Here is a 13,356-nt window from a genome sequence, read left to right on the forward strand (position 1 = left end):
CATTAGAGTTCTGGTTTGGTTGAGTCTTCCTTCTTTCTCTCCTCTGTTCCCACTCATAATAGTGGTTTATTTTGACCTAGATATACACAGCCTGGTTTACTGAGACACTAACCCTGTACCATATCAGGGAGAAGAGTGAAGGGGAAATGTAGTTGGACCTCTTACGCCAGAGTGGGCAATAAGTAACTCTTACGCATGGCATTTCTGTAGGACTACCGAGTGAACATTTTTCTGAGACAACAATGGAATGATTCACGGCTGGCATATAGTGAGTACCCTGATGATTCCCTGGACTTGGACCCATCAATGCTGGACTCCATTTGGAAACCAGATTTGTTCTTTGCCAATGAGAAGGGTGCCAACTTCCATGATGTCACAACCGATAACAAATTGCTTCGGATTTCAAAAAATGGCAAAGTGCTCTACAGTATCAGGTAAGCTTCCTTTGGCTACACCTGTCCGCTTCTCCATTTTTCTCCTGGCTTAGAGCTGCCTGATTCTGTAGGGCAAGATGTATATGAATATTTGACTTTTGTGGTCTCTTGTCTATCATTTGAATCTTAAAGTGTGTGAGACTGCCAGAGGTCCCCATGGTCTCAGAAGCGTCATTCTACACAACAAAAATATATCTGGTAGGATGGTGGGTGGGTGATGGTATTGTGTAAATACCTGCCCAATGTATTTTTGATTGCTTCAATTAAGGAAGGACAGGTCCTTTAGTTCAATTACCATTGAGCATAACGTACAAATTTTAATTTCAAATAATTCTACCATTCCATAACATTTAACCACACACACAAAACAAATTCAATGGCTCAGCCATGGTCATTGACAGCACACTTTGGGCTAGGTGAGTGGAAAACTGGGTCTAATCTCGGCTCTGCTTCTAATTAAACATGTGACCTTGATCTCTTAACTTTTCTTGGGCTTGAGCTTGGAGTAGACAATTCCTGAGATCCATTTTTGCTTGCATTCATTCATTCATTCATTTATTTAGTGAGGAAGACTGGCCCTAAGCTAACATCTGTGGCCAATCTTCCTCTTTTTGCTTTAGGAAGGTTGTTGCTGAGCTAACAACTGTGCCAATCTTCCTCCACTTTATATGTGGGATGCAGCCACAGCATGGCTTGACGAGTGGTGTGTAGGTCTGCACTTGGGATCTGAACCCAAAAAACCCTAGCCACTGAAGCGGAGTGTGTGAACTTAACCACTATGCTGTTGGGCTGGCCCCATTTTTGCTTTTATATTCAAATATCTTCTCCAGAATCTTTGTCACCCCAAGCTCAAAATAATCTCTCTCTTTAGTGAACTCTAATAACAGTTTCTCTGTGAATCCGTAAGGCTCTTACTTCTTCCTACCTCATATTTTGGCTATTTCTGTAAACAAATATAGCATAAGAACATGGATTTTTTCATGTTTATTTTTTTTGTGTCAGGAAGATTGGCCCTGACCTAAGATCTGTTGCCAATCTTCCTCTCTTTGCTTGAGGAATATTGTTGCTGAGCTAACACCTGTGCCAATCTTCCTCTGTTTTATGTGGGACATTGCCACAGCATGGCTTGACAAGTGGTGCTAGGTCTGTGCCTGGGATCCAAACCCGAGAATCCCGGGCTGCTGAAGAGGAACACATAACTTAACCACTACACCACCAAGCCAGCCACAGAACATGGATTTTTGAAGTCAGACAAATCTAGAATCAAATCCAAGCTTTGCCACTTACTAAATTATATAACCTATAAACTTCAGTTACCTTAATTGTAAAATAGGAAACACTATATGTATCTGTGAATATTCTTGTGAGAATAAATGATATAGAGCAGAGATCAGCAAATGTTTTCTGTGAAGGACCAGACAGTCAGTCTCAATTCTGTTGCAACTACTCAACTCTGCCACTGTAGTGCAAAATCAGCCATAGACAACATTCAAACAATTGGGTGTAGCTGTGTTTCAATAAAACTTTGTTTACAAAAACCCCTGGTGAACTAGATTTGGCCCTTTGGCCCTAGTTTGCCAATCCCTGATATAGAGTATATAAAAATACTTTCCACAGTATCTGACACAGAGTATGTGCTCAATAAATAAAATCATGGCTGTATTTTAAAGTTAACATTTTTCTAAATAGTGAGCTCTTTAAGCCAAGATATTTGGATTTTGCATCTTTTTTAACTCCTCCCAAAGGGCTAAGACAGTGTATTGTATATATGAGATATTTAGTATAATGAATAAATATTGACATTTTAAAGATCTTTTAGAGGCCAGCCTGGTGGCGAAGTAGTTAAGCGCGCACATTCTGCTTTGGCGGCCCGGGGTTTGCCTGTTTGGATCCCGGGTGTAGACGTGGCGCCGCTTGGCGCGCCATGCTGTGGTGGGCATCCCACATATGGGGTGGAGAAGGATGGGCATGTATGCTGGCTCGGGGCCGGTCTTCCTCAGCAAAAGGAGGAGGATTGGCGGCGGCTAGCTCGGGGCTGATCTTCCTCAAAAAAAAAAAAAAAAAAAGGAATAAATAAAGGTATTTTATAGAATTCCCCCTTTATCTCCAATCTTATTACCATAAAAAAGTGGACAGCTAATGTCTTTGCAAATATTTTCCACAAGTTTTCAGACTCATCACTATCAAAAGCTCATTTCTCAACTCTGGATACAATCTAGGACTGTACTGTATATTCTATTCTTAACCTAGTAATTTCACAGCTTGCTGATGGCCGACAGCCCCAATGTCTTATGGAACGAAAGAGGCTGCTCATTTGTAAAAGTGGCAAAGTCAGTGCTTGCACAAAGAACCAAGAAACTTCCCCCACTTTATTTTTAAGGAACTTGGTTTTTATTTTTATAAACATTTTTAAGGAAACAGAATATTCTGCACGGTGATACGTTTGGTATAAGATGCAGTACAGGGAACAACCTAAGTTGATGTGACCTGATGAAATGGGACATATGTAGAGCATGGTGCTGGGAAAGAGAGTTATAAAAAGCAGCACAAGGTATCAGCTGCTCCAGCTAACCCTCCGGGCCTTGCATGGCATTTGCTCTAGTAAATACCTGGCATCGTGCACTACTGAAAAGCAGGTGTTTTTTCTTCTGTTCTATGAAAATCTTTCCATTCTAGAACCATGAAGAATATAATGTTCCCTAGACCTGGGTTCAGATGCAATTCTTCTATTTCTGGTTCCCAGTGTAGCATATTACAGGCTCTGAAATACCCTAACAATTGTTTTGGATTGGGTGGAGTTTGTCCTGTAGCAGGCTAGTTTAGACTTTTCCTTTATTGTGGATATTATATGAAATCAGAGGAAAGATCCTTGGTATAGGAGAATGGGGCATGCCATTTTAGGAAAACACAGCCCTTGGCAGATTTGCTGCAGGAATCTAATTATTTGCCTGGGAGGATTTTCAATGAGCCAGACACTGTGGTGGGCCTAAAGATCCAGAGTAAAATGTGCTCCCTGCCCTGGGAGGGCTCTAGCCTAACAAGGCATGCAGACATAAGATAAATTAAGTAATAGGAATAAATAGGGAACAAGGAAAAGAAAAGTGGCTCTAACTTTGCCAGGGAATTGTGTGACTCAAATATTGTTTGAATTTGGGGTTGGCACCCACACTCTTGTTTACTTGAGTCACTGGACTCGATTTAACTAGAGGACAAAGAGTAATTAGTGCTAATATATGCCAAGCTGCAGGTCTGACTCAGGTTTAAGGCCAAGGGGGCTACAGTTGTCTTAAAGTTTCTGGAAAGTCCCTGCTGACGTTCCATTAGGAAGGACTTTCCCTCTATTCTTAGGTTTACAATGAAAATACCCCTTGGAGAGGGAATCCATTGGCCTAAATTCATACTAAGTTTTAAAAAGCTGATATGAAATTTTCTTTCTGATAGTAGGTTTGATATCTGTGAAGAATTGTGAGAACAAGCATGTTGGACGCCTGAGAGGAGAAATCAGATAGGACAAAGAGAGTTAAGAACGACACAAGGAAGGAATACAATAGAAGTACCAAAGATAAATTCATGAATTGCCTCTGTTACCACACAAAATTGATGTTCTCTTGCCCGATGTGCATAAAACAAGCCAGTTATTATGCCATCAGCTTTTGGGAAAAGAAAACGGTTTTATTGCTAGATCCATCTGCAAGGAGACAGGGGCATAGACTACCAGATCTGTCTCCCCGATCCAGGGCTTGGAGCACAATTTATGGGCTGAAGGGCAGGGTGGTGTGAAGTGTGGAGCTAGATGACTGGAGGTGAGAACTGAGGTAACTGATGGTCTTCGCAAGCTTAGTCAAGCTTCATGCCCCTTCATAGGACACATGTTCACAAAAAAGGCAGCATTAACATAATCTGAGGGTGGAGTTTTTAGCTCCCTGATATCAAAAAGGTCACTTATCAAGCATTTGCACAGGCCCAGTTGATGGGTTAGTGGCCTCAACCAGCCTGAACTGGACAAGGGGTCCCAGTTCCTGAAAAATCACTCTTAATCACTCTGTTGATAAGATGGGGTCAGTTGAACAGGTCCTAGAGGGCCCGTTTAATTACTTAAACATTGGTCCACATTAAAAAAATAACATTCTATGGAAATGTTTTATATTTTCATTTTCCTGAAACCTAAAGCAAACGTATGACAGCATTTCATTCAGGAATAATTCCATGCTTTCTTAGCTTTGTAAGAACAGAGGTAGAATTAACTCTGCATAGAAACCAAAGCCCAAGGCTTTAATGGCTGAACAAAACATAAAGAGAACTCTGCAGTCCTGTGAATTGATAACAAGCAAGATCACACTTCTCCCAAGATTTTATATATCTGTTTCCCAAAAGGCAAGAGTTCAAAAAAAGAGAGGACAATAGGCCAGAACTCCATAAATATCCTACAGATTCAAACATTTAGGGGTACTTCAGTAAAATTCAAACAAACCTTTTAAACAGGAACCAAAGGTCTTAGCTCAATGTTAGAAAGTTTCTATCCAGTGATGCAAGACATAGTCTTTGTTGATGAAAAAGTGTCAAGTCTATTTCTGTCCACTTCTCTTCTGATTTCTTCTTTAATATTCAATTCCCTAATATGTTGGATCTTACTCTGTTCTCTTTTTAAGTTTTTTGTTGACCGATCCCATTAAGTATTGATCATCACTGACCAAAGTATAAACAAGGACACACATGTTGCTTTGTACACCCTCTTCAGAGACAGTCAAATTCTAAATTCATGTAACTTAAAAAGGCCTGAATCCATAGTGGAATAATTAAGTGAGCCTTAGTATCGTACATATTATTGCTTAAACAATATTTGTTAAATTGAATATGATGAATTGCAGTAGAAGTCAGGGAATCATGACATATGGTGTGCAATATGAAAGAAAAAAGGAGACTGTGAGAATTTTTGGAAAGGAGCATCTTGTCTTTTGTGTCCACAATGTCTTTGCTAATATTTGTTTTCTTCCTTTACTTCCCATTGCTTCTGAGAATTTTCTGCCAGAATTATGACTTTTATAGAAGCAGAGGATTTTTTTTAACCTGAAGGTATTACTTTGCAAAATATCTAATCCAACACCCTTGTTTCACTGATAAGAAAATGACTTCTTTCAGAAGTTAGGTGAGCCAAAATAATGGAACCCATAAATAGGACAAGAGTCAAAGCTCTAGACTTCTATTTCAGTGCCATCATCTCCTACTCAACATTAATCCTTCATTTACTGCAACTCAAGTCCAAAGACACATACAATTCCAAAGACATGTCATTTTGGAACCAACATTTTTGGGACTCATTTTTCAAAGGACTATTAGAGGAAGAAGGTAAGATTTAAGATGAGAATATAAAGTATGTTCAAATTTTGCAAATGTCTGAAAGAAGTGATTAAACTCAAGGTGTAACAATTGACTTTCAAATAGGAAGATATATTTGATAGTTTTATGTAGCATATGTAGCTTATATAGCATACCTACTTCCTGAAACATTTTACTATCTCAGGGATCAAAGGGCCAAAGAGACCCATTAACGTCATTAAGTCAAATTCCTACTTTCAGGCAACCCTGTTGAGAAGTCATTCTATTTTTAAAGACCTTCAGAGAAGGAGATTTTATATTCTTTCATTGGATCCTATAATAAGTTACTCTAACATTGTGCAGAAATTCTTCCTTATACAATTTAAACCACAATTGCTACAACTTAAATCAGTCACTTTTTCCTACAGTTGTTAATGTGATAAACAAATGGCTAACATTTTTGGAAGGCTGGAGGGATTATCTCGCTGTTTTTGCTTTTATATGTTTCTGTCCCACCGGAGTTAGTGGACATATGATTGGTCATCAACACTATGTTGCTGATTTAATGTTACAGTGTGTTCCACTTCAGTACCAAGATGTTCTTCATCTCACAGTTTGTACAGGTTGCTGTACAGTTCTGGGCCCCTATTCTGAATCTTATGATGCTGAATGTTATCCTACTTCTGCTGCTATAGTAGACGTGAGTTTTAGAGTCAAACACCCTTTGGCTCAAGTCTTTACCCTTAGAACTAGCTGTGTGACCTAGAGAAATTTGTTCTCTCTCTAAACCTCTACTTTCTCAGCTTTGAAAAAGCAATCATTTGGTTAAGAACATTAGTAGAATACAATATACATTATATGAATAGACAGTCAAAAGTACCATTGCCATATACTCTAGAGCTCGTGGTATTTTCTTGTCATTTAATGATTGTGCTTTCTGTTCCAGCCTCTAAGACAAAGAGTAAACTGACCAAGATAGATCACTACAAACTCTAGACATTAAGGATGGGACTGACCCACTCCTTGAGTGTGACCCTATAGAGCAGGGGTTCTTTACGTGAGGACTACGTCAAAACTCCAGGGGGTCCTTGAATCTCCCTAAAAGTGTATGCATATCTCATGTATTAGGGTATTTAAGCTATTTTTTGTTTGTTTGTTTAGAGGAAAAGTTCTTATTTTTCTTAAGGAAGCTATCACCCTCCAACCGTTAACAATTTTGCTTCAAGGTTTATTGCTTGTCTCCAGAATGCAATGCTTGCCTCCTGAGGCAACGTTGCTAAGGAAATGTTGTTTGCCTTCAGTGTCTTATTTGACTGACTAGATAACTGGGGATCTTATGCTACACTCCAATTGCAAAGAGTCCTCCAAACCATAATTAATTACGGATTGTTCCTCCACAACAGCACCCCATATCACCAAGGTATCTACTCTCCTCATCATCAAACGTTATCTGAACTGAAACTCATTCCTTTATGGCATTAGAGGTGATTTGCTTCTTAATCCCTCTTGATTCAATTCATAATTCCAGGTGTTGATTCAGTGTTTCGCCTTCCCAGTAGTACTTGCGTTGTAACAGAGAACTCCTGGGGATTGACATGCCTTCTCCCTCTGATGATAGATTATAGGCACCACTGAGAGTAGGTGGAGTGTAGATTTCTAGATAGACATTCAACAGTGCTCCCTAACCAATTTTGTCTAATGACTGACTCTACTCACACACATAAAAGGCCAACTTTTCTCACATAGCCTTCCATCTTTGACTCATCCTATGGACTGATGCAAGAATTTCAAAAGATTCTAACTTTAGTTATAGAATGATTTTTACAGCATAGGAAAAAAGAACGTTCTCTATTTAGATGTCAGAACCAAAAATAAAATGTACAGTGAACTAAGACCTGCCTGTTACCAATGGTGATACTTTGATTATCTTAATCTCAATTTTGATGAGACACGTAAGCCATATTTTCTGTTAGAAGGGCAGCTATAAAAAGCTGCGATTTCTTCTCTCTCTGCATATTTGGACCATGTTTATCTTTATATCCTATAATCCAGGCAAAATTACATTCTCATTTTCCAACCCTGTGTCCAAATCCTCATTAGTTCTGTGACTTGACTTAATGCAGTAATTAATGACTGTAACATAAGCGCCCACATCAGAATTAAGCAGTGAGTCTTCAGAGAAGTGCTGGGAAATGCCATGGAAACCACAATGATTCCATGCTTCCTAGAGGCAAGCAAGGTCAGGAGGGTGGGAGGTACCGGCGTGCACATACGCTGGTAGATTCAGCAGGAGCTGAGCTAAGGAGCTCAGAGTGGGTATTTTTGGAGAGTGGTCCTCAAAAAAGGTGTGACTAAGGGTAGAAGTATTAAAGTCTAGAAAGTGTATTCTGTACATGACAGACTCTTAAAGTGCTGGAAAGCTCTGTTGAGCTCCTTATTGGGTTCAGAAATACACATACACTCGAGGGCATAATATTGGTTCAAACACAAAAGAGTAAGGATTTTTACCCTTGTTTGAAGGAAAAGAGGGAATTGTGTAATGAAATACATGGCAGCTGGCATAACCACTTGTCCTTGACTGTTTACCTCATTGGACTAGCAATGGTAACCAGTAGGTTTTTTCCTCCTTTTGAAGGTAACTTTCCGCTACATTAACATTCATCAGAGTTTGTTCTGAAGGCGATGTTGCAAAGAACAGAATACCAAGAAGGTAGTTCAGGACATCAGGATCTCCACATTTCCTTCCATCATTTACTGTATCCTCCAGGTTCATAGAACAGCCTCTCTAATCCCATCAGTTCATCATCCTAAGTTTCAGTTTCCTTATCTATAAAATGAGATTGAACCAGGAGATTAGATGAAGCCTGAAGCTTCTTCTAGCTCTATCATATTATAAGTCTATAACTCAAAATGATGTCCTCCTTCCAAAACCACAAAATTCTTTCTAGCTGAGGAAATAAGAGTGGGTCTTCACGTCCCTTAGGGCTTGGGAGTCAGCAAGAAGAGATTCTGAGTTTTAAGTTGCTTATCTCAACTACTTTTGGATCTTTGAACTTTTCTCTTCCAAACTGAATATCCAATTCACGAGGAGAGGAACCTGATTTTGGAGTGGGGTAGGGAATATTGGATTACCTGTGGTTTAAGAGGTGTCTTACATCCAACATATAGTTTACACAATGACAAATACTCAATACTGAACTCCCTATTGAGAAATTTCCCAATCACAAATTAGATCATTTGTACCCTCTTATTCAATCAGCAGGAGCATCCATGAGATATTATTTTAGAATGTTTCATGAATTATGAGTTTATATACTTTTAGACAATTATACAAAGATGGTTGGCTAGGACAATTATTAATGGGATATGTAAGCTAAAGGAAATCACATGGTAGATTTGAGCCAGCAGAGTTGAAGGGCTAATCTGCTGTTACTCATTATCTGACTTTTCTTGTGGCAGGAAGCCAAAGGAAATTCAGAGGTCCTGGTGAGCCTGCTCAACTTATGTTGACGTGAGCTTCTGCCTGGTCCATAGTGCTGCTTTTGAAAGGCTCCCTGGATGGCATTAATCCAAAAATAAACACACATAATATCACCATGGCTCTTATGAGACACGTGAATTACTTTAGAGTATTCTCATAGTGCATAATCCAAAGGATAGATGCTCCATTTTAAAATGGAAAAAAAAGTCTGCCCTCAAAGCTCAGCAGTCTTCCCAACAAGTCTATCCTTGCTCATGGCATTTAAAATTACAAACCAGCATCTGTACTGAAGAGGATACAACATTTTTCAATGGACAGTCATTGAAAGGCAATTAAGGACATATATAATTATGTGAAGGATCACACATGGCACATACTCAGAGCCAGGCTATCCCGTAACTGATTGATCATTCCTTTCAAAGGACAATAAAACAAATGTTTTATTTGATGTTTCATTTTAGTAGGGATATTTTGCTAAATTTTAGCAGTTACATGAAAAATAGAAAGCAATAATTGAGCTAGGAGATTAAAGACAGAATGCTATGGGGGTGGGGCAGATGTCAGTTCTGAGGTTCAGAAAGATTTGGATTCAAATCCAATCTTACCAGAAGTCATTTAACCTTTCTTTGATCTGCAGTTTTTCTCAGTTCCAGATTCATACTAAATGTTCAGTGAATGTCATAATCACTGTGGGGTGGCTATAGGATAAAGGAGAGGAAAGTGGGGATACAGGTCTCCCCATTCTCCCTAACTCATACACATGGACATTTCCTTATTTGGTACCTGTTACACTCAGGCTCCACTCACCTTCCTTGCTTAGTCTCAAGCAGATGGATACTCTCCTTGTCTTGGGTTTTTTCCCTTTGCGAGGCATGTAGCTCATAACAGAAGTGACAGTTGCATCTTCTTTCAGATAATGGCTTGGGCCTCCTCTTTAGCTGCTTGTTAAAACTGAGGAACTGTGCTTGGTTTCAAAGTGTTATCTAATCAATGATGGACCATCCTACCATCTGACCAGGACTCTGTTCTCTCTCCAGCCTTTGCTATCAGAAACAGTGGCCAGCAACTCTCTACCAGTTACCACAATAGAAGTCTTAATGCAGCAAAATACCAGCAAAGTAACACAATTTTGCTCTCAGCTGTCAGCAGACACAAAGTTACATTGGTTTTCTCAAAATCATACTTGCAGTTCACAAGTACTGTTCTCTTTCTCCTTTACCAAAAGTAAAATAATCCCAAACAAAACGTTAAGAAAATTGCTATACAGTGCTTTTCTCTCTTTCTTCAGCTCAATGCCACCACTAAATAGCTGTGAATTTAGATACATAATGACCATGGACAAGTCAGTTCTTATTATTTTATATGTGGGATAATAACATTTTATCTTCATGAACGTTTGGGTATATAAATAAATACTAGATGTGAAATGACTTTGAAATTTAAAATGTAATTAAAATGTGGGCATTATTGGTTATTTGCTTCTTTGGTAATTGAGCTCTTCTTTCTAGTGGTGTTCCATTTAGACCTCTCCTATTCAACACCTTCAAAACATTTTCGTTCAGGAAATATCAAAGCATTTGGAAAAGTTTTAGCTGCAGATTTATCAGTTGCTCTCCAAGTTGAATCCAATCCATATTTGGACTTAATTAACATGGGCCAACCATATGTGTGCACATTTTCTGAAGGGACCAGGCACAGATGGGAGCAGATATTATATTTTTGTCCTTCCCAGCTAGTATTGCTCAATGCACATGGGTATTTTCTGTGATGCCTTTACAATGTTTGGTAAACATGAGCCTTCCTAGTCAGCCACTGGCATTTTAGTCAGGGGAGAGGAGTGAAACAGCTGATGAACCAGCATCATTGTCATTCATCTCCAAATCCTAAGGTCAACAGGGAAAAACAAGTCTTACACTTATTTTGAATTAACTAGGAGGATAGAATCTAACCATAGAGCTTAGGAGCAACCTGGGGTTTAGGTTCAGCTCTAGACAACATTGAAAAAATTTTATCTCTGGTGCCCTAGTCAAAATTTTCTGAGTCCTGTTTTCCTTCCAGTTTCATCCTTCTGTTTGATATTCTCAGTATCAAAGTCTGCTCTTGGGGATATCGATAGGGAATTTGGGAATCTATCGACTCATATACACAAAGGAGGAAATGACTAGCAGTACTTGAAATACTATTCTCTCTCTAGATTTACATCTTAATAATCATGGGAGCCTTTAGCTGAATGTCTTTTCATTGATTACATGCTAAGATTGGGAAGGTGTTTGAGCAAGAATATGCATTGGGATCTTTCTGGAACTCCTAATAATTTACACATCAGGAACTTTCAACTTTTACCTATGTGGCAAGCCTTCCTAGGTGCAGCCACATTCGTGCCTGCCCATGGACCAAGTGAACAGATAAGGTCTGGAGTAAGCAGGGCTCTCTATGCTTCATATGACGAGTGAGTTCAAAGCAGTCATTTAATTACAGAGCTTTCAGAAGACGAGTATAAAAATTTCATTCCTTGCCTGCCTAGCCAAACTCAGACAAATTATTTTTGTTCTCCATGGATCAAAATCCTGTTGTGGGTACCCTGGGTTTTGATTCAGGAACATCAAATTATTATCGCAAGTCATACTGCCCAGATAGACCCAACGGGCCCTCTCAGGATCTAGGTCTGTAAGGGCAGGTTATCCGCTCCACCCAATCAGTGTGAGCACTTATCTAGGCCCCAAGGGAATAATTAAAAGTTTTTTATTCTATTCAGTTCAGGTAAGTCTGATTTACATATTCTGGAAGGGTTCTTTAGATGATTTGGAAACCAAAAAGTTGAAGAATAAATGCACAACTATTGGGATATATTCCATTAAAAGAATATATATATAAAGATATACTAACATGTAATATATATTAATAATATATTAATGTTGTTAAACTATATTCTCCTTCAAGAGAGAAACTATTTCAAGTGTCTGGTGTGCGTGGCACCCAATAAACGCTTTCCAAAAATTGCTGAGTGGATGTACCAGATTACAATCCAGGTGGAGTTCTGTTTAACATTAATCCCTCCTCACTAAGGACCTCTGTGCTCTGTCCTCCTCCCTGACCAGTACCATGAGCTTTCGTAAATTTTTAGCTGAGATTTATCCAATGCATGTTACAGCCACCTCCTCCACTTTGAAATTTCTCAATAGCTGATTTTCTAGTCAGAGACAGTGCCCTGATACACTGCCACTACCCTGAGTAGAGTTCCACTACCGCCTTTGCACACTTGCATGTGCTAACAGGCATGCTGGTTTGGTTTCCTCTCTGCTGCACCAGGGAAATGTCCTCCCACCCTTCTTAGCAGCTATCCAAGTTTTCTAGCCACACTCACCATATTCTTGGTCGCCAGTGGACTAACCTTGGTTTCACTGCCCAGACATTACCAGTGAGCCTCTCCATTGTGACTGAGGCTCGTTTTTAACCCCTGCTTGTCTCACTACCCCTGGTCCAATCACTTAGAAGCCTACCTGGTCTAATTGTCCTGCCCTGGTTTCAAGTAGACAGTAATTTTTCCTAAAGAGATACTGTACTTCAGCTACTACTAGCCTCAGTGCTACTGAAAAAATGCAGGCCCCTTTCTCAATCCTCTTCCCTAGTTCCCTTTCAAAATTTTCTTTTAGTCCATCATGTTGATGGTAATTAAAGTCATCCCTTGGGACAAGCTAAAGTAGTGCTTCTTAAAATGTGCTCTAGGACACCAGCATCGGTATTACTTGAGCTGCTTATCAAGAGGGCCTGAGAATCTGCATTCCTACCAAGCCCCTCAGATGACACTTATGCCCACCAGAGTTTGAAACCCACTGTGCTAAAGGGTGTCTTGATCAGACAACCAACCTGTCTTTTAGCCCACTGACTTCCTACCCCTTCCCTCCTTCTCCCCATACATGGATTATATTAATGATGTACTTTCAACTTAACTTCTTACTTGCCCCCAGGCTAATTTCACTTAAGGTCTAGGTGGGTTAAGATGACACCCTTGTTCGATACTTGATGCATCCTGTTAAATCTCCCTGACATTAGAATGTCACATGGTTCAGAAATTTCCAAGTACAACTGAGAGGAAAGACTCAACAAACCTGCAGTACACAATAA

At 39.4% G+C, this 13,356-nt stretch overlaps 1 protein-coding gene across 10 annotated transcripts in view; it reads left to right on the forward strand.

The window, feature by feature from the left end:
• Positions 1-13,356, forward strand: part of GLRA2 (glycine receptor alpha 2) — a 268,210-nt gene that overhangs the window by 150,753 nt on the left and 104,101 nt on the right. For all 10 annotated transcript variants that reach the window (XM_070502447.1, XM_070502445.1, XM_070502448.1 and 7 more), the window contains one exon: positions 211-434. In XM_070502447.1, the coding sequence (XP_070358548.1) occupies positions 211-434 (224 nt within the window). The remainder of the gene's footprint in view (positions 1-210; positions 435-13,356) is intronic.

The sequence above is a fragment of the Equus asinus genome, chromosome X (assembly GCF_041296235.1).
Source record: "Equus asinus isolate D_3611 breed Donkey chromosome X, EquAss-T2T_v2, whole genome shotgun sequence".
Taxonomy (NCBI): domain Eukaryota; kingdom Metazoa; phylum Chordata; class Mammalia; order Perissodactyla; family Equidae; genus Equus; species Equus asinus.